Source organism: Melopsittacus undulatus, chromosome 16, assembly GCF_012275295.1.
Source record: "Melopsittacus undulatus isolate bMelUnd1 chromosome 16, bMelUnd1.mat.Z, whole genome shotgun sequence".
Lineage (NCBI taxonomy): Eukaryota > Metazoa > Chordata > Aves > Psittaciformes > Psittaculidae > Melopsittacus > Melopsittacus undulatus.
In genome coordinates, this window is record NC_047542.1 from 5,067,150 (window position 1) to 5,087,423 (window position 20,274).

The 20,274-nt window shown below is 56.6% G+C and overlaps 2 protein-coding genes across 7 annotated transcripts in view; one reads left to right on the forward strand and one right to left on the reverse strand.

Moving 5' to 3' along the window:
* Window positions 1–209: 209 nt before the first annotated feature.
* RPL10A (ribosomal protein L10a) lies at window positions 210–3,874 on the forward strand. Its single transcript, XM_034069788.1, has 6 exons — window positions 210–394; window positions 679–753; window positions 836–916; window positions 1,262–1,410; window positions 2,256–2,428; window positions 3,672–3,874. The coding sequence occupies exons 1-6, from the start codon at window positions 390–392 to the stop codon at window positions 3,840–3,842; spliced, it is 654 nt and encodes a 217-aa protein (XP_033925679.1). The 5' UTR covers window positions 210–389; the 3' UTR covers window positions 3,843–3,874.
* A 2,251-nt stretch (window positions 3,875–6,125) lies between these two features.
* Window positions 6,126–20,274, reverse strand: part of SCUBE3 (signal peptide, CUB domain and EGF like domain containing 3) — a 40,360-nt gene continuing 26,211 nt past the window's right edge. For 3 of the 6 annotated variants that reach the window (XM_034069743.1, XM_034069741.1, XM_031042896.2), the window contains 16 exons: window positions 17,541–17,657; window positions 15,607–15,729; window positions 14,314–14,430; window positions 13,947–14,069; window positions 13,310–13,444; window positions 12,915–13,004; window positions 12,713–12,829; window positions 12,480–12,641; window positions 11,936–12,139; window positions 11,684–11,845; window positions 11,267–11,434; window positions 11,028–11,189; window positions 10,607–10,804; window positions 9,494–9,646; window positions 9,255–9,334; window positions 6,126–9,103 (listed from right to left, as the gene is read on the reverse strand). In XM_034069743.1, coding sequence (XP_033925634.1) covers window positions 8,954–9,103; window positions 9,255–9,334; window positions 9,494–9,646; window positions 10,607–10,804; window positions 11,028–11,189; window positions 11,267–11,434; window positions 11,684–11,845; window positions 11,936–12,139; window positions 12,480–12,641; window positions 12,713–12,829; window positions 12,915–13,004; window positions 13,310–13,444; window positions 13,947–14,069; window positions 14,314–14,430; window positions 15,607–15,729; window positions 17,541–17,657 — 2,261 coding nt within the window. In that variant the 3' untranslated portion in view covers window positions 6,126–8,953. The remainder of the gene's footprint in view (window positions 9,104–9,254; window positions 9,335–9,493; window positions 9,647–10,606; window positions 10,805–11,027; window positions 11,190–11,266; window positions 11,435–11,683; window positions 11,846–11,935; window positions 12,140–12,479; window positions 12,642–12,712; window positions 12,830–12,914; window positions 13,005–13,309; window positions 13,445–13,946; window positions 14,070–14,313; window positions 14,431–15,606; window positions 15,730–17,540; window positions 17,658–20,274) is intronic. The other 3 variants (XM_034069742.1, XM_034069739.1, XM_034069740.1) reach the window with 2 other exon arrangements.

Genomic DNA, 20,274 nt, shown 5'->3' on the forward strand with positions numbered 1-20,274 from the left:
TTGTCATACAGGTTCCGGGGCTCAGCAACCCCGACCCCCGGAACTGGGCCTGCGGGGCCAACTTAGTGCGCATGCGCAGTGCTGACATTGAAGCTGCAGGTTGCCCTCAGTAGCCGTGCCCTGCCGCAGCCCCTCCGCAGCCGGGCACGGCCGGGCACAGCCGGGGCGGCAGAGCCCGCGGGTGGCGGTGACAGCGGCGGTGAGGCCGGGCCGCCCTCCGGGACAACCGGGAGGCGGAGCCGGGGCTGCCGCTCTCAACATGGCGGCCTCGGAGAGCCGCGCTCACCGCCCCCAGCGTGGCGCGCCTCAAGTCTCGCGAGATTTCCGCCACTATTTATCTCTCGCCGGGAGGCACCGCCCCCTTTCGGTCCCGTCAGGCCATCGCCATCATGAGGTAAGTGAGGATCCGCTGGGCCATCCGACCCCATCCGCCGCCATCCGCGGCCATCCGACCCCATCCGTCGCCATCCGCGGCCATCCGACCCCATCCGCCGCCATCCGCGGCCATCCACCCCCATCCGCCGCCATCCGCTCTCGGCCCCCGCTCCCCGCAGCCGCCTGGCGGCTGCGGGGAGCGGGGGCCGAGAGCGGATGGCGGAGCAGCGGTGTCGTCCCCGCGGCCCGCAGGGGGTGCAGGCCGGGTCCGCCCTGAGCCCCCGGTGCTTCTCCCCCCCGCAGCAGCAAGGTCTCCCGGGACACCCTGTACGAGGCGGTGAAGGAGGTGCTGCAGGGCAGCAAGGTCAAGAAGCGCAAGTAAGAGCCCTGTGCTATGGCGGCCCCGGGGCACGGCAGGCCCCCGGCCGGCTGTGCCCTCAGCTGCCGTCCCGGTCCTCAGGTTTGTGGAGACGGTGGAGCTGCAGATCAGCCTCAAGAACTACGACCCGCAGAAGGACAAGCGCTTCTCCGGCACCGTCAGGTTCGGACTCATCCTGCTCCCACCCAGCCTTCAGGCCGCGGCCCTCCGGTGCTGCCGGGCCCTGCCATGGGGCAGGCCGGCAGCTGCGGTGTGAGGACGTGGTGCTGAACCGCTCGGGTAGTTCAGACCCCCCCAGTTAAACGGGTGCGGCTGGACGGACCCCAACCCTGGGTCTTAAAACATGAGGGGAGGTGGGTGCTGTCCCCACCGACCTGCTGGGGAAGGCAGGTTAGCAGCTGGGAAGGAAGAGGTCCAGGCACTGTGGTAAGGTACCTCTTGTGTTGGCTCCCGTGGAAGAGTGTGTGGTGCTGGAGGTTTGTAGTAATCCAGACCTTCTGTCTCCAGGCTAAAGTCAACTCCACGGCCCAAGTTCTCTGTCTGCCTGCTGGGGGACCAGCAGCACTGTGATGAGGCCAAAGCAGTTGACATCCCTCACATGGACATAGAAGCTTTGAAAAAGCTCAACAAAAACAAGAAGCTGGTGAAGAAGCTGGGTGAGTGGTGGTGTGGGTCGGGTTCAGAGTGCCCGGGCTGGCTAAGCAAGATGACATCCCATGTGCTCAGATTTTCATGTTGTGGGTAACTGCTGGGAATAGGAAGCTGACCAGAGTCAGCCTGGAGTACAGCAATTGGCCTAGAAACTGCCCTGAAAAGCCAACAGTTGCTCCTGGAAGGAGGAGGCTCTCTGGAAGGGAGGGATACAGGAAATGTTCCTGTCTTTGGTGTCACCCTTGGTATTCTTCACGTTCCTGGTTGGGAAGCTGGAGGCAGAAGTTGGATTTAGTCCTGCAGTGTTTACATGAAGTTAGTGAAATTTGCATATTTTCACTTACTGAGAGATAAAATCTTTCTCTCCCTGTAAAGGCAAAGTCAGAATGATACTTACCTTAGGCAGACAAGAAAGCCTTCCTGCTTACTCTATAATTATCCATGAAATTGTACATAATAAGGAAATGAGATGGGATACCATGGCTGCTAGCTCAGCCTCTCCAAGGTGTATGATACATCTGCCCATCCAGATGTGTCCAGCCTGTGATGGAAGGGTCTTGGAGTTCAGAGTTAAGCATTGGTCATCTCTGTCTCAACAAATGCCACTTTCTTCAGGGAAATGGGCTGTGCACAGTTCAGTGTGCTGTCAGGGTGTGAAGCTGGGTGCTGGTGGGTTTGGCTGTTGTGACAGGAGTAAGTTCTGATACAGTAACAGTAAAACCAGGTTGGGTTCAAGTAAGCGGGACTCAATGTCAAAAGGTGCATGCTGAGGGAGATGGAGCAGCACAGTCTCAAGTTCGGTGTCAGAGGTGAGAGCCCATCCTTACCCATGTTGGTTCTTTCCTCACAGCCAAGAAGTATGATGCCTTCCTGGCTTCTGAGTCCCTGATCAAGCAGATTCCTCGAATTCTGGGACCAGGGCTGAACAAAGCTGGCAAATTCCCTTCTCTTCTCACTCACAATGAGAACCTGGTGGCCAAGGTTGATGAGGTCAAATCTACCATCAAGTTTCAGATGAAGAAGGTAAAGCAAAGCCTTTCGTCTCCAGGGCAGCTTCCTGCCTGTGGCTGGGGTGGTCACTCAGACATGGCTGCGATATCTGGGCTCGGCTGTAGGTGTCCCTCTAGTGCCTTCCTAAGACAGTGCCTGATGACCATGAGACTCCCTCATCATCAGCTGCTGGCTAGAAAGGAGACATAATTCATCTGTGGCTGAAAGATCTGAGAGCAGATGATGATGAGATGATGTTTCAGTGCAGAGCACAGTCATAATTAATACTTCCTACAGCAAGTGGGTGACATTTGCAGGGTGCAGCCCCTGTGGGTCTGTGCACTCAGCAGTGCTTTACCAGAAGCAGGTTTGGAACTTGACTCCACAAGTGGCTCTGGAGCCACTCTGCAGATGTCTACTCTTGCTGTCAAGAGGTGTCAAAGCAAGTTGTCTCCCCAAAACCAAAATAACGCTGTTCAGGCGTCTTGTCTCAGTGGTTTAAGTGTGACTTGTGGGTGTTACTCAGAATTAACAGTTCTGCTCACTGAGATGCACCCTTGGACGCCTGCTGTTGTGTGCCTGGGGGCACAACAACTGGGAGGGCAGAGCAAATGTGATAGTTTCCAAATGCTGGAGCATTTTAAGTAACTGAGCTAATGATGTCGTGGCACTTTGCCTGTCAGCTCGTTCATAAGTCCCTTTGTCTTGTGCCTGTGGGGAGCTCCTCGTCCAGCCTGGCAGGGCAGAGGCTTCTCAGCCTCTTGTGCATGGAAAGAAAAGGCTGGTGCCTGGTGCCCAAGACAAAAAGTGAAGCTGGGGCCATGCTTCACAGTGAAGTCTGGAGCTGTCTGTGCTGTGTGGGGCTAGAGGTTTGCAGGGCACATTCCACACTGCTCAATGAGCAGGTGGTGGGAGCATGGTTAAAACAGAGGTCTGCTTCCACTCAAGGTACCTCTTTAGCACCTTGTGTTACGTGTCATTACCAGTTTTCCCATCTTCAGGAGGCACTGGTGCTCATTTCCTTTCCTAAGTCCCCTTTGCTCCCTGAGGAGGCTAGGTGCTGTTCAGAGGTGGCATCCAGATGCTACCAGACATGTTCATGGGAGCCATGTGCCAAACAATTTGCTCTGTGGAAGCACCCGTAGATGAGGTGGAGAAGTCTTGTCCAGTGGACAACACACAAGGGAATTTGATACCCCACCAATCACTTTGCTGTTTATTTTTCCCTACAAAACCTCTTACCTGCATCAGTGACCGTGGTGTCCTTGTCCCTCAGGTGCTCTGTCTCGCTGTGGCCGTTGGTCACGTGAAGATGACAGAGGATGAACTCGTCTACAACATCCACTTGGCCATCAACTTCCTGGTGTCCTTGCTGAAGAAGAACTGGCAGAACGTGCGTGCTCTGTACATCAAGAGCACCATGGGGAAGCCCCAGCGCCTTTACTAATGGGGTAGCAATAAACTTTTAGGATACCTTCAGCTGTTTGGTTGTGTTCCTCCAAAACTGATTGGGGAAGGGTTTGCCAAAGAGCTGTTTGCTTTCTTGTAGCATGAGAGTTCCCCGGTGCTGTTGAGCTGACAGGGGTGTGAATTGGTGCACAATATGAGGCTATCAGAGCTTGTGAGGGAAGTAACCTCACCATCATGTATTCAGAGCAGGGTGGGGAGGTGGAACAGTTCCACTTGTATCCTGAGCAAGCAAAACTGAGGTGGTTACCCACAGTTGAACGTGTGTGGTGCTCAAGAGTCACTGGAACCCTTTGAGCTCCCAGCTTGACAGTGGAGGAGATCTTTCCCTTGTGCTGGAGTTACTGAAGCTTTAAGAATCCTGTGCCTCAGAAGTGAATGGTCACCCCTAACCCATGGCACTGAGGCCTCAGTATGATCTGCTCCATGACCCCCACTGAAGCTGTAGTTTCCAGGGTTCCTTCCTACCCTTGTAGAGTTGCCCTTTTGGCCAACTTCCAATCCTCTGGGACCTGCCCACTGGACCAGGAGTGCTGGTAGATGCTGGAGAGTGGCTTAGTGACCTCCTCTGCCAGCTTCTGCACTCTTGGGTGAAGCCCATCCAGCCCAATAGACTTGTGTACATAGAAGTGAAGCAGGAGGTCTCTAGCCATTTCTTCCTGAACTATGGGGATTTCAGCCAGCTCCCATCCAGCTCAGGGAACTGAGGACCCTGAGGATGGCTGGTGTGATTCCTAAAGACTGGGGCAAAGGTGGCATTAACTACGTCAGCCTTCTCCTCATCCTCAGTCCCTAGATGTCCCCTGGGATCCAGCAGCGGATGGAGATGGAGGTTCTCCTTGGCCTTCCTGGTATTGCTAATACATTTGTAAGAGCATTTATTCTCTTTCATGGCAGTGGTCAGACTTAGCTCCATCTGTGCCTTCACCTTTCTAGCTTTCTCCCTATGTAACATAACAACATCCTTTGTACTCCTCATGGGGCAACAATCCCTTTTTCCATGAGTGATAAACTTTTATTCCTGAGTTCAAGCAATATCACAGAATCATGGAATGGTTTGGGTTGGAAAGTTCATCCAGCTCCAACCCCTGCCACGGGCAGGGACCCCTTCCACTGGAGCAGCTGCTCCAAGCCCCTGTGTCCAACCTGGCCTTGAGCACTGCCAGGGATGGGGCAGCCACAGCTTCTCTGGGCACCCTGTGCCAGCACCTCAGCACCCTCCCAGGGAACAGCTTCTGCCTTAGATCCAACCTGAACTTGCCCTGTTTCAGTCTGAACCCATCACCCCTTGTCCTGTCACTGCAGTCCCTGATGAAGAGTCCCTCTCCAGCATCCTTGTAGCCCCTTCAGACACTGGAAGCTGCTCTGAGGTCTCCATCAGCTTCTCTGCTCCAGCCTGTTCAACCATGCTGGTTTTCCTCACCTGTTTTCAGCACATGGGGACCACCTGCTCCGCACCTTGAAGAGCATCTGCTCTTCCTGGACCGCTTTGCTCTTCAGTTATGCTTCTCAAGGAGTTCTGCCAACCAGCATCCTAAACAAGCCAAAGTCAGCCCCGCAGAAGGTGAAGGCTTTGCTGACCTCCTGCCTTCTCCGAGGACTGAAGATTCAATCATTTCACGACCACTTTGCCCTCCAACCATCACATCACCCACCAGCCCTCTGTGACCATACCTCTAACCACGCATCTCCCCTGGCTGCTCACACACCAGCTGAGGCAGGAGGGTTCTCCCACACCCTCTGAGGACCTCCTGTGTTGTCCTTGCTGCAGGCCAGGGCTGGGCTGGGTTTGCATGTAGAGGTCCCTCCACCAGCAGTGACTGGGCCGTGGGATCTCCCCCAGCAGCAGCTCTTGAGGACTTGATAGGTGCTTTCAGCTGCCCTATGGCACTGGGAGGAGCAGACCCAGGTCAAGAGGGTCTTTCATCCCCTTTGCTTCCCTCTGAGCTGGTCCCACATTCTGGGCTAAAAATGAGCTGTTCTGCAGCTAGTTAATGTATATAAATAATTATATTGTGTAATGACTGTTGAGCTTATGGAAGTGTGCAGGATTTAAGCTTCTAGGGAAAAAAAACCCTTATGCCCTTGAAAAGAGCTCGTCTTAGCATCTGAGGGAGCAAAACAATGAAAACAGCTTTGGATCCTGCTGTTAGAAACCTTTAAAACAAGTGTTGGAGCCAGGTTTTTTTTGAAAGATCAACACCAAGAAATTCCATTTAATAATTAAAAAAAGACAATACAAAATGCAAACATTTCTTTTTACAAAGTTCAGATACATTTTCTTTTCTTTCAATCAAGTGCAAATAACTTCATGAACTACATCTGTCTCATCACTTTAATCCTGCCTGCTGGAGATGGTAAGTCATGGCCCGCTGCAAAAGGCAGATATAAATATTCCAACATGAAAACGAAGAAGCCAACAACCCTCCCGTGTGTTCACCACAGCGAGACATTCAACACAGCCCAGAGGTGGCTGCTGACGCAGTTCTCAGCCTTCCAAACCCTTTCTGAGCCCTGCTTATGGGTGAGGAGAAGGGCTGTGCTGCAGACGGGTGCTGCAGGTGGCCCCGTGCACTCCTCGGGGGGGTTATTTGGGGTATTTGGGTAAGGAGATGTCCCCAGGTGCCTTTGGCCGTCACAGATGCTCCCATCTCACCCTTCCAAAACCGAGTTAGAGGTGGGTGGTGCAGTGACACCCTGGGTACCCCGAGGCTCTGGGACGGTGACCCTGCTGATCAGCCACAATGAGTTCCTAAGCTCCAGTGTGTGGCTACATCACACTGGGGCCATCACAGCGGCTTCACCGTCCCCGAGTTGGTTTTAGTTTTGCTGTTCCACATAGGAAAGACCCTTCCAACAGTCACCGCTTCACTGCCCCTGCCCCACAGCAATAACCCCCCCCCCAAATCCCTACAACAGCCTTTGTGCATCAAAGCAGCTGCTTCCAGACACCAACCCAGTGACAAACAGCTCAGCCCACAGATGTCGAGCTTCCAAACGTGCTGGGAGCTGGGCAGCAGGAGGGGAGATCCGCAGCTGGGATTGATCAGGATAGACTATTCCAGCCGCAGCATCGTAGGGACAAACCTCAGCCCCCTTTGCCAGGCTGCAGCTCCTCATAGAGCCCAGGAGAAGCTCTTGGAACAGCAGAGATTGAGGAAGGGAAACACAGGAGAGCAGCTGGATTTTGGCAAGGACAGACCCGGTGGGATGTTGGGAGCAATAACTGGCGCATTAAGAGCAGGGCTCATCCCAGCTGTGGTCAAAGCGACAGTGAGACACAAGCAAGGACAAGGATGGGACCTGCCAACAGGAAAGCTGTAGGCAAGTCGACCACATTTAGCTCCAGGTCTTTGAGAGAATGAAGATGGGGATGAAGGTGATGGGAGGTGACAGCCAAGACTGGAAAGGGAGGAAGGTTTGGGGAGGAAGAGGATGGATGATCAGCGGTAGCGTTCACTGGTCCCTGGGTCCTGTGTGGCCGTGTGAAGATGCCAGCAGAACAAACCCAAAAGTGACATCCATCTGGCCGTGGTCCCCAGCCAAAGGGGAATTCAAGTGGCAATGGAAGCAGGGTGGCAGGATGGGGTTTCCTATGGGATCTGCACCACGTGCCCTGGCGAAGAGCTCCTGCAGCATCCCAGTGCGATAAGCATGTGTGGATGGATGGAGCGACATGCACCTGAAGGGGCTTGGAAGCACAAAGCTTTCCAGAGGCAGGCGGGATGGTTCTTGCTGCAGGGATCACCACACCTGGACAGAGGTTTTGGGGCTGAGCAGAGGGGCAGCTCCCCTCTTGTCCACTGTGACCCCAGCCCTGGACTCAGGACCTGCCCCTGCTCCCCCTGGCTCCAGGTTTTGGGGCCAAGTTTTGCATTCTCCTTACAACAGGGCTTGAAAACCCCACAAACCACAGAGGCTCAGCCCAAAAGCAACCTCACCTCTGCCATTGATGGATGCAGACACCTCAAACCCCTGCAAACCTCACCCCATCTCATGCTGAGCAGTGTGGCACCATCTTCCCCCTGACCTGGGGGTTTTATGGGGGACAAACACGGCAGAAAAGGATTCAAGGCCCAAAACCACCATCCCACCAGTGAGCAGCAGCCCAGGGCTGGGTTTGCTTTGGGCGGACGTTTGGTTTCTGTTACAAACGCACATTCTCATTCCTCAGGTATAAATATCGTCATTTCTAGTAGAAAAAAACACAACTTCCCTCTAAATAATATAAAGAAGACTCAAATGATTGCACTTAATACATATGAAGAAGGTAGAAAGGAGGAGATCCTAGTGCACAAACGTACTCCTGCTCTTCACAAAGCTTGCTTGTTCTGAGTTACTCTTTGGCAGAGCTCGGAAGGAAGTCTGGGTTTTTGGCACAAGTGTCTCGGGTGGGGGGGAACCAAAACCTAACCCGGCTGAGAGTCCTTCTCCTTCGCTCCCTGTTTTCTCCCGTGCAGCCAGACATTGTTCTCCGGGAACGTGGCTTGGCTGCGCTCCCCTCCCAGCGCCAGCGCGGCTCTCGGGCAGCACGGCCCCTGCAGCACCACGGCTGCCGTTGCTCAGCTCCCCTTACATCTGCTTTTGACTCAAGTCATGCAAATGCATCTCCCCCGATCTCTGCACAGTGATGCCGATGCCCCTGCCCCGGCTGCTGCCATAGACACACCGTTACCTTCTGGCACTCCTCCTAAAGGGCTTGTTGGAGCTGCAGCTGGTGCCAGCCCTGTGGGATGGAAGCACGATGACCCCTCTGACGTGGCACCAGAGAACAAGGACAGACCTGTCGCAAAGGAAACCAAAGGGAGGACAGAGGATGACGACAGGACTGGTGCTTCGGCTTCCTATAACGAAGCTGCTTCCACAGAGAGAAGTGGCTTCACCGGTGGCTGGATGAGACAGGAGCATCCTCCCCTGGCTGGGGACACAGCTCTGTGGGGAGCGGTGGAGAACACGTGGGGCGTCTGCAGGGTGAGAGGTGCTGGTCCTGCTGGAGCCGAGCGGAGGAAGGAGAAAACCAGAAAGGAGAAGGAGGGAGAAGAGTGTTTCCTTGGCTGCAGGGCAGCCCGGGGGCTGCAGGGCTGCAGGAGGCTATTTGTAAGGCCGGAGGAAGCTGGAGACTTTGGAGCGGAGGAGCTTGATGAAGGAGCGGGGCAGCATCTCCTTGTGTTTCTCCGTGTACTTGAAGTAGTTCTGGGGATGTGCCAGAACATCGAAGAAAGCTTTGATGAGCTTCTTGTCCTGTGGGGCAGCCAAGACAGAGGGAAGGTCACCCTGTGTGCCCACCCTGGGCTGCCCCTGGCAGCTCCAAACCAGGAGTGCAGAAGGATGATCCCGCATGGAGCATCCTCCAGAGCCCTGGGCTGAGAGGAGCTGGTGGGGACACACTCACCTTGAGGATCTCCTGGTGGTTTTCGGAGGCGTAGAGCCTACCATCCCGCACGATGTCCTCCACCAGCTGCTCGTAGTCCTCTGCAACACCACCCAAAACACACCATCAACAACACCTGTGGTCACCATCCCTGAGCCTGCTCCCCCCCAGATACAGGTGAACTGGGGGTGACCTGGGTACCAAACATGGCAGGGGACACCAGCTCACCGAGACAGTGTCCCCCCGCACCCTGTGCTCACCATCGTAGGTGACGTAGGGGATCTGGAAGCCTCGGGCGCTGTTGGCTTCACTGGTTTTGAAGTTGATCCAGAGTTTCCGAGAGCGGGCAGTGAAGGCAATGGGCCTCTCATAGGTCTGGCACGTCTCATAGGTGGTGATGGAGGATGGGGAGGCTGCAGGGAATGACACATGATGCTGGGCACCATCAGCAGAACTACCCCCAGCCTCACTGTGCTTAAATGCTCAAGGCAAAGGGGAGCAACAGATGTGGGGATTGTCCATATTCGGTGAGACTGAGCACCCTCGAACCCTCATGTTACGTACCAGGGATGTTGTTATTCCTTCCTTGCTCTGGAAAGCTCCAAATGGGTGTTTTTACCCCCAAAAAAAGAGTGCTGAGACCTGGGTGGGCAATCCAGCCCACACTTAGCCCATGCACATCTCCCTGATCCACAAAGACTGTCTTGGCAAAACGATCTAGTGTGAGGCATCCCTGCTTATGGTAGGAGGCTGGAAATGGATCTGGAACTGATTGGAATCTTAAGGCCCTTTCCAACCCAAATCATTCTATGATTCTATTCTGTGATCCTAAGACGGGGGGAAGTGTGGTGATGCCTGGAGCAGAGAAACTGCTGGAGACCTCAGAGCAGCTTCAGTGTCTGAAGGGGGCTACAAGGATGCTGGAGAGGGGCTCTGCATCAGGGACTGCAGTGACAGAACAAGGGGTGATGGGTTCAGACTGAAACAGGGCAAGTTCAGGTTGGATCTAAGGCAGAAGCTGTTCCCTGTGAGGGTGCTGAGGCGCTGGCACAGGGTGCCCAGAGAAGCTGTGGCTGCCCCATCCCTGGCAGTGTTCAAGGCCAGGTTGGACACAGGGGCTTGGAGCAGCTGCTCCAGTGGAAGGGGTCCCTGCCCGTGGCAGGGGTTGGAACTGGATGATCTTAAGGTCCCTTCCAACCCAACCCATTCCATGGTTCTATAATTCAATGCTGAGTCCTCTGCTCACCCAACTCCCAACCCCCTCCAGCTGCCCACGGCTGTGGCTTTCCCCTTTGCACGAGGCAGCTCTGCCAAACCCCATCCTCTTCCTCCCCGGCTGCTGCCATGAGCACGCGGCGCGCTCGGTTACCTACAGTTTTTCCGCATGACGAGGACGTCGCCACACTCATCCTCGGAGGGGAGGAAGATCTCGGGCACCACGATGAGGATCTTGCGCTTGGGGGGGGGGTTGATGTTCCAGGTGCACTCGATGTTGGCAGGGTAATTGCCCGGGTAGTTGGGGGACTCGATGTAGCCTGTGTATTCTCCCAGCTCCCCCCCACACTGCCGGTCTGCAAGGCATGGAGAGCTGCTTCAACTGGGAACCAGTGGCATGGACACTGCAATGGGGCTGGGTTTCTCAAGTGCTCTATCAGCAGTGCTCCATGCATCCCTCCCATGCCTGTCTGCACTCGTACAGCACAGACTGATCCCAAGCTCTATTTTAAGGGGTTTTTAGGTACTTTGGAGGAAAGGCCCAGGTCCCACCATGCCATGGCTCCCCAGCTTGCCTACTTTTGCACTGAGACACAGAGGTGGAGCCGTCAAAGTCAGTGGTGGTGTTGCCAGGACAGGAGATGCAGTAGTTCTGCCTGAAGTCGGGCTGGTAGGTGCCCACGGCACAGCGGATGCAGCGGTGGACACTGGTGTTGTAGTAGTGCCCAGGAGAGCACTGCACTGAAGGGGGCAGAGAGCAAAGGGACTCATCAGCCACTGGCACAGCCCCACCGGGTACCCCCATCCCTCACACCTACCCTTGGTGTCGCAGTCCTGGAAGGAGAGGGCTCCCTCGTGGCGCGTGGTCAGCCCCCCACCGCAGGGGAAGCAGAGCGCCCGCCCCACCTCGGGCTGGTAGGACCCCCGGGGACACGGCTGGCAGGGCTTGAAGCCGTCAGCCGAGTGCTGGCCAGGGGGACACTGACCTGTGGGCACAAGAACCCCTCAGTCCTGGCATCCCACATGCCCAGGGCTCCTCTCCCCACCCAGCCTGGACAGCATCACTATATCCACAGCAAGTGCTGCCCTTCCTGAGGTCTCCTCTCAAAGATGAATGCCCAGAACAACTCCCGGGGGTCCTGGGGATGCTCAGAGCTTTCCCTCCTTCTGGATGGGGCTGATGGTTGAGGTTGCAGCCCCCAGTGTGCCTCCCAGCCCCTCTCATGCCCCCTTACCTGTGCAGCCGGTGATGTTGGTGGCTCCCACTGGTCCAAAAGCATCCCCACGGGGACACAGGTCGCAGGAGAGCTGCCCTTCCTTCTCCTGGTAGGTGCCGGGGGGACAGGGGACACACTGCTCGGTCTGGCCATGGTAATAGGTTCCCTGCGAGCAGCTAACTGAGAGCGGGGGGGGGACATCAGTGATGTGGCAGGGAGGATGTCACCACCGGGGGGGGCACAGCTCATACACCCCCTGATGCTCCTTACCACACTTGCCAGCCAGGCGCTGCTGGCCGGGCCCGCAGCTCTCCTGCCGCTCTGGGGCCATGCTCAGCTTCCGCGCCACCTCGTACTCCATCCCTGCGAAGCGGAGCAGGAACCGCTCCTGGTTGATGGATTTCTTCAGGGCTTTGATGGCTGATTTCAGCTTTTTCTCCACCCTCTGCCGCAGGCAGTGCAGGTTGCAGCTGGCTGGGGGTGGAGGGGGAATGGGGGTGGAGGGGGGAACAAGGATGCAGCAGGAAGGGAGGGATGGAGAGAGAAAACCACCAGGATCAAAACCATCTCCTAAATACTCATCTGCAAGTGCTGCCCAGCACATCCCAACCTGGGTGAGGAATGATGCTCCTCTGTGTGGGGATGGCACTGTCCCCCCGGTCCCACCATCATCACCTTGGTGCCACCACCATCACATCCTGGTCCCACCACCATTGCCCTTGTCCCACCACCATCTCTCTGGTCCCACCACCATCCCTCTGGTCCCACCACCTCTGCCTGTACCCAAGACGTGCCAATCCAGCCCCATGCTCACCTGTGATCTCCTCTGGCTTGATCTCGGCCTCGAACTCCAACGTGATGCGCGTCACCTCCTTGTTGGAGGAGTTGCGAGCCCGGCGCCCCTTCCCCTTCTTGGACGAGTCACACTTGAGGTTGACAAAGGCAACCTGGCAGTCGGAGCAAGGTGCCGACCCAACTGCATGCGGGGGGACAGCTCAGCACCGTGTCCCTCCAGCATCCCCACCACCCCCTGCCACCACACCTCACCTTGTGCCCCGGCCTTCCCAACCTCGTCTTGCTTGCCCTTGGCCCGTGGGTGCAGGTGGCACTTGGCATCCTTGATCTTGAATGAAGCCTTCTGCTTGATTGGTGCAGCGAGTGTCTCTAAAAGAAAAGGTGGGTGCTCAACCACCCCAGTGTGGGGCAGCCCAGGGGGTGGGGGCCATGGGCACCCTGGGAGCCCCCTCACCGAGGCACTGGCTGCTGTTGGTGGGTCTCTGCTGTCCCCCCTGCCGCAGGACGGGGGTCCCACAGCTCACTGTGTAGCTGCTGTCGGACTCTGTGGGAAGGAGGAACAGGAGTCAGGGGATGCTGGAGGGCTGCATAGCTCCTGTGATGCTCTGCTGGGGTGATGCAGGGAACCAGGGCTGTGCCGTGTTGGGACAACCCCTCCACGGGGATCCTACACCAGGGACACATCCCGTACATAGCTCTATGCTTAGCAATGAGTCCCCCAAAGCAACCACCCCCTTCTCTTTCCTTGGCTACCGCTTGGGTCTTTGCACCTTGGCCATACAGACACTTGTCCCCCAAAGCTTAAGCCATGCAGAGAACTGGGAACCCCCCTGCCCATGGTGCCGGTACCTGGCAGGAAGCGTGCCTTGGAGGTGCAGGTGAGGGCACAACTGTCCTTCTTGCCTGTCTTGTTGCAGCTCAGAGTGGCTCGAGGTGGCACCGAACCTGGCAGGCATTTCACCAGCTCTGAGGGACACGCACCAGCTGGTGACAACAAGCAGGGACACCCGTGGCTGGCACAGCCCAGGGACGGGCAAGGGGCTCCTGCAGCCTCCCAAGCCATGGGGGGACTCACCAGGGAGGAGAGGATGCCAGAGTGCAGATGGGGACCCCAGAGAAGCATCCCAACCCCCCAAACCCTCCTTGGAAATGTGAGATGTGACTGTGGGTTCAATGGGTGGGGGACAGCCTGTCCCCAAGGATGAGGAAACAGCTCCTTGTGGAACACTGGCTGGTGTTGAAGCCGTCAGCTCATGGCAAGCCCCAGGCATGGTCATAAAAGCAATGAGATGACCAAGGACAGAGGGAGCAGGGCTGACACCTTCCCATCCAGACCCCTGTGAGACCCAGCCAAAAGCAGCCCACCCTGGAGCATCCCTCTGCCAGGACATCCCAAAACCCCGATGCCCCCCCCCAAAACCTAACCCCAGCAGCCCCATGTGGTGGTTGGACGTTCCCAGTCGCAGTGTGTCCTGCCCCGACATACCAATACAGTCCTTCTTGTTCCAGTGCAGCTTGCAGCCAGCAGGACAGGTACACTGGTAACTGCCGGGGGTGTTGATGCAGCCAAACTTGCAGCCCCCCCGGTTGATGCTGCATTCATCAACATCTGCAGGGAGGAAGGGACAAGTGATGGGCGTCACAAATTGCTCCTGTCGCTGTGTCTGAAGCTGCAGACACCAGTGTCTGGCTCCCAGTGCCCTCCCAGCCCGGCCTCAGCTCAGGGTATGTGGGGAACCCACCCTCTCCATGGGCTCTTGGGGTGAGTGGGTCCCCAGTGCCATGGGGCTGCCCCATCCCTGGGTGCCCCATGTGCCTCCTACTGGGTTTGGGTCCCTCTTTGCCAGCCCTACCTCCGCAGTGGGTGAGTCCATAGAGTGTGTAACCCTTGTTGCAGAGGCACTGGAAGCTGCCTGGGGTGTTGATGCAGAGGTGATCACAGGTCCGGTCGAAGGAGCACTCGTCAATGTCTGCAGGGGAGGCATGGAGGGAGGTGAGGGCTGGTGCAGAGAAGGGGCAGCCCCAGGGACAAGGGTTGTCCCCTTCCTGCTCCAATTGCTCCAGTAAGCTGGAGGCTGCACTGGGATGCTGTGGGATCCTGCACTGGGATGCGCCAGGGATCAAGCAATGGATTGCTCTGGGGATCCAACACCAGGATGCTCTGGGACACTGCTCCCACCCTGCAAGCATCCAAGCTTCTTACTGCCCCAAACTCCTGCAGCCCCTTTGCTCCTCAGACAGGACCAGTGCTGTGTCCTTGGCATGGGATGTCTTGGCTCTGCCCTGTGCCAAGCAGGAATGCTGTGTGGGATGGTCCTGCCCCAGGACAGTGCCAGGGATGTCTGCTCAGCCCCATGGGGCACTTGGCCATGGCAGGAAGGCCCTGGCTTGGGGTGAACCCAACCCAGTGGGTTTGAGCACCGTTTCATTGCCTTCATTAAGTTAATTGCTGTGCTCACATCAAAATCCCGAGTGCTGAGCCTGGACTGAGATGAAAGTGGCCACAGCCCCAGAACACCAGCCCCTTCCTTCCCTGGCCACATGCATCTGGCAGGCAACACTTGGGCTTAGGCACTCGCACTGGGCTCACCTCAGCCATGGGCTGGGGATGCAGGGATCCCTCGAGACAGCCTAGGGACCTGCCAGGTTGTTTAGAGCTGGGTTCAGGTGGGATGTGCAGGAAACAGAGAGAAAAAGGTGGAAGAAGCAGCACGGAGCAGCCAGAGTGAGCAGGATGCCTCTTCCTCCCAACTCCTGCCTTCCACAGATAGGGGAAGGGGCATTCCCTTTACAAAAGCCACTAAAACCCTTGCTCTGCCTTGACCCTTGTTGCAAAAACCAACACATCCCTGAGCAGGGAATGATCCAGCCCATGCTGTGGGGTGGCCAGACAAGTGGGAGAGGCAGGCAGAGCCACATCCCAGCCCATGGGGCTGCAGGGAATGTCATGACCATCATCCAGTGCAGACCAAAGGGCTAAGCCCCAGACCAGAACCCAAATCCAACACTGAAGGATGGACATGGTCCAGAGGAACGGGACCAGCGCTCCTCCAGCAGCAGCTATGGGAGGGCTGGGACACACTGGAGAGCAGGAGAGGTGATGCCCCCGGGCAGGACACGGTGCTGGGGGTGCTGCCATCCCTTACCTTGGCAGTTCCTCTCGTTGATGAGCAGTTTGTAGCCCTTCTTGCAGCTGCATTCGAAGCTGCCAACTGTGTTCCTGCAGATGTGGTCACAGCCACCGTTGTTGAGCCGGCACTCGTCGATGTCTGTGGGGACAGGGGCACACTCCAGCTGGGATGATCGGCAGGCAGGGAGGGATCATCTCCTCGGGCTCTGTCCCCACTGGGAGCCGGCAGATGGGAGAAAGCCTTGGGGCTCTGATGGGCACTGGGGGAACTGGTTTTATCTGGGTGCACTTGGGAGCAGATGCGGGACACTGGGGACAGTGGGGAAGGTCAGGACTGCTGGGCTCTGCTGGGCTCTGCTGAGCTTGGACATTGTACAGAACATTTAATCTCTGCAGGTCTCGGCATCCCTCAGAGCAGAGGCAGGAGCCAGGGACCCCGAGAGAGCCTGGCAATGGGGGAAAGCATCACACCAGTCTGCAGAGGCACAGGTTTGGGCTGGGGCTACTTCTGGGGACCAGGAACAGAAGAAACCAGACAAAATTCAGGCTTTTCAATGCTCACCTTTGCTTGTCTTCTTCCTGCCATAAACAAAGCTAAAAATGATTACACACAATAACTGCAAAGAGCCCCAGAACCTGGACGGGGGCTGGAACTTGGGGTTTCTGGTTGATTTTTTCCCCTTTTCCACTAATAACAAAATTTACTGCTAGGAAATGACCTGTAAAATGGAAGGAGCCCTGGAAGAAGCAGCATCCCACCACCCCCAGCGCCAGGGCAGCTCTGGGGCTTTCTCTTTACAACTGTGAGGGCGCAGGCTGTAAACCAGCTGCAATAAAACCCCCAGACACAGGGGACGTGGCTCTGGGTTATTGCATGTTCCTGGAGACTGCAGCAGTGGAGGGGAGGGGATGCTCTGATAAACCACCAGGGTCTGGAAGCAGTCAGCAGGTAGGCAGCATGGGATGGGCTCTGCTTTCAACCGGGGTCAAGTTCCCAGAGCTGCCAAAAGACACAAGGCAGGCGCCAGCCAGGCCGGGGTCATGGTGCCCCTTGCCCAAGGAGGGGGGCAGGGTTGGGTGTGGGGTCACCAGCATGGACTGCTCCCCCTTGCAGAGGCAGGTGGATGGGGATGGTGGTGGGAGCACACAGAGGGGAGCAGCATCCTGTGGTGTGCTCCCCAAATCCAGGATCTCAAAACATCCTCCAGTGTCTGAAGGGGCTACAAGGATGCTGGAGAGGGGCTCTGCATCAGGGACTGCAGTGACAGGACAAGGGGTGATGGGTTCAGACTGAAACAGGGCAAGTTCAGGTTGGATCTAAGGCAGAAGCTGTTCCCTGGGAGGGTGCTGAGGCGCTGGCACAGGGTGCCCAGAGCAGCTGTGGCTGCCCCATCCCTGGCAGTGCTCAAGGCCAGGTTGGACACAGGGGCTTGGAGCAGCTGCTCCAGTGGAAGGGGTCCCTGCCCATGGCAGGGGTTGGAGCTGGAGGAGCTTTAAGGTCCTTTCCAACTCAAACTATTCTATGGTTCCATGATTCTATGAAACAGGACACAGTGCTTGGACCTTCCTGGCCAGTGTACAAAGAGGGACTCGTGCATCCTCATATTCCCAGAAAAGATGTGGATTTCCTGCACACCCAACCCCTACCCATGGGGAAACTGAGGCAGCAGGTTGGAGCAAAGTGTGACAGGACCCTCCAGGCCCATGTGTGCCATGCCATTGCCTCTGGCTTGGCCCAGCCCTCCCTTTCCCCTTCTCCATAGGCTTCCCAGGAGAGTGGGGCCAACCAAATGAGTCCCCAAACTGATGATCCTCATCTGCACCCATGGTTACAACCACCACGAAGCAAATGCTTGAGCTGAGCTAAACCTGAGCCAAACCGGACACAAGTGGGGTCTGAGGCACCCAAAGGTGAGCAGTGAACACCCGGCCCCGCTCGCACACACCTACCTTTGCACGTCTTCCTGTCTGGCTGGAGCATGAAGCCCATGGGGCAGCTGCAGTGCACTCCGGTCGCTGCATCGTGGCACTTGCTGTCACAGCCCCCGTTGTTCACAGCACACGTCTCTGTGGGGACAGGGGACAGAGCAGCCGAGCTGAAGGGCTGGGGTTGCAAGGCTGGGCTGGGGGGTCCCAGCACCCGGATGTTCCCATGCCACCCAAATGGCTCCAAGGAAGCAGTGATGCAAACCTCAGTGCAGAGACACCAAAACTGCTCTTGGCTTTTCACAGCAGTAACAAGGTCATGGAGAACCCATTAATAAACCCCCTGGTACAGAGAGCAAGGGGAAGGGTCTGAGGCACTGGCAACCCTGCAGCACCTCTGCTTCCGCAGACAACCCAGACCTTGGTGCCTTCCCACTGCACAGCCCCAGTCCCAGTGGGATGCAGGAGGGAAAAGCGGGTTCCAGCCCCCTTGCTGCCACCACCGCACTGAGCCACAGAGCCATGGGTGAGCCTGGGCTGCAGCCGCCGCTCGGGCACGTCAGCCTGTCCAGTGTCCCAGGCTAATTTGGGAGACGCTTCATATAATTAGAACACACACACACAGAGGCAGCATCAGTGGAAAAAAATCCAATTTAGAAGGAAAAAAAGAGCCCTAATTATTCCAGTATTATCAAAGTCAGCTGTGGCTGGTAGGACTAGAAGGGACACTAATTTAAATGAAGCATTTTCAGCTTGACAGCTTCCCTGTGAGATCAGTCCTCAATTTTGGTCCTAACCACCAGAACAATGGTTTGAAGTGCATGAAGTTGTTCACAAAGGATAATAAAAGACTCCTTTCAGAAGGCTGGTTGCTTGGATAAATGAGGCTTCAAGGAACCCAAGATGAAAATGCCTTGAAGAAATTCCTTGGAAAGAGCAAATCCCAGGTTCTCCCACTTTTTGCAAGCGCCGCATGTGGTGGGAATGACTGAACCATCCAACCATTTGCCTCAGGGCAAGGGAGCTGGGATCACTCTGTGCTCCTCTTGCCGCTGCTATTTTTATGATGTCCCATAATAAGAGAACAAAAGGGACCATTTTATTAAGTTAATAACCAGCACAATTACAAAACCTAACGGCAAGGAAGGGATTCTGCAGATGCTCCTCCAGCCAGGTCCTGTCCCTGCGAGCAGCCGGCAGTGTCGGGAACGTTGGTTCCCCTGTGGCACCGGAGCAAAGAGCACAGTGAGGGCAACACCAAGCCAAAGGGAAGGGAAACGTTCTGGAAGGCTGATGACTTGTTCAGTACCAGCCTTTGTTCCAGCAGCTGATGCAGCCCAGGGAGGGCTGATTGAACAGGGTCACTGCTGAGGTGAGGGGATGAGCTCAGCGCTGGTGCTGCTTTGGTGGGATCAAGGAGCCAGAGAAGTGGCTGCACCAGGGAGGATGGAGCTTTCCATGGAGCACTTCACCTTGCTCACAGCCTCCTCCAGTGCTGCAGCTCCCATCTCCCCTCCCGGCCCCTTTGCACCTCTGGGAACTGCAGCTGAGCTGTAAAGCAAACTCAACATCCCATGCAGGATGCAGCTGATGCCCACGGGACGCATGGGGTAGGAGCTGAGCCAGCACAGCTGGAGCACCACTGCAAACCCCTCTGCAAAGGGGAGACCTTGTCCTGGGCTTACAAAGAGCTTGGAGGGGCTTCTGGGGTACCTGTGAATAGGGGAGGTCATGGGGAGATGGGGCCAGGCACTCGGGGCCCCGGCAGAGCCGCATTGTTCGGCAGTGCCGGCGGCTGCTCCAGCCTGGCATGACTCACCCAACCACACAGGGCTTTGGCGAGAGCCTCCACCACTCAGGGAGGCAGAAGACAAAGCAGCTCACACACAGACACACTCTGTCCCACCCTCCTCCAGCCCAGCTCCGCTCTCAGTTCCCAACCACCACACCATGGAATCCTCGCTCTGCTCAGCACCCTGTGCTGATGGAGCTGCACCATTGGCTCCAGCTCCCCTGCACCTGCCAGGAACAGCAGTCACAGTGGGACTGGGATCCCTGCAGTCTAAGGAGATCATTGTGCTGTAATCAGAGGGATTATAGCCAGGTTGGCTGGAGTCCGGTGATGGCGCAGAGCTGGGGTCTCCCTTCTCCCATCCCTGTGGGAAAGGCTCTGCAGAGCCCCCCAGGAAGCTACCACAGGTGAGCCACATGCCCACAGCTCCTCCTGGACATGCCAGGAATTTCCATGCACCCATCACATCCGTGAGCAAGGTTCCCCAGCACAGACAAGTCCCTTCACCATCAGACTGCCTCAGTTTCCCTGCTGGTGGAGCGCAGGCATCACCTTACCTTCATGAGGAGCTTAGGGACCCAAGAGGGGCTGCACAGAAGTATCTGGGGCAGCAGCTGAGGTGCCCAGCCTCATTTATGGGGTCATTGCAGCTCTGCTGGGCCAAAGCCTGCGGCACCCTGAGGGTGTCCATCTATGAGAGGGTGGGCTCCGGGAAGGGGTAACTTTGGGGACACACAGTGCAGAGATGGGGATACCATCACCCTCCCAACCCCACTGCCACCAGCAGCCCACCACTAGCTCCTCTGGGATCCTGGGAAGGGATAACCATTGCCACAGTTCCTGGAGAGTGGATTATCACCCCCTGCACCAGCCTGGATTGCCCAAAGCAACGCGAGAGCCCCCGCCTCATGCAAGTGCAGCCAGGGGAGGGTTTCCTTCTGTGACCCCAAAAGCCAAGTCCTCCTG

Excerpts from the sequence above, each read along its gene's own strand:
- RPL10A (XM_034069788.1), top strand. Across the intron at positions 754-835 it reads AGCAAGGTCAAGAAGCGCAA|GTTTGTGGAGACGGTGGAGC; the intron begins GTAAGAGCCCTG and ends CCCGGTCCTCAG. Across the intron at positions 2,429-3,671 it reads TCAAGTTTCAGATGAAGAAG|GTGCTCTGTCTCGCTGTGGC; the intron begins GTAAAGCAAAGC and ends CTTGTCCCTCAG.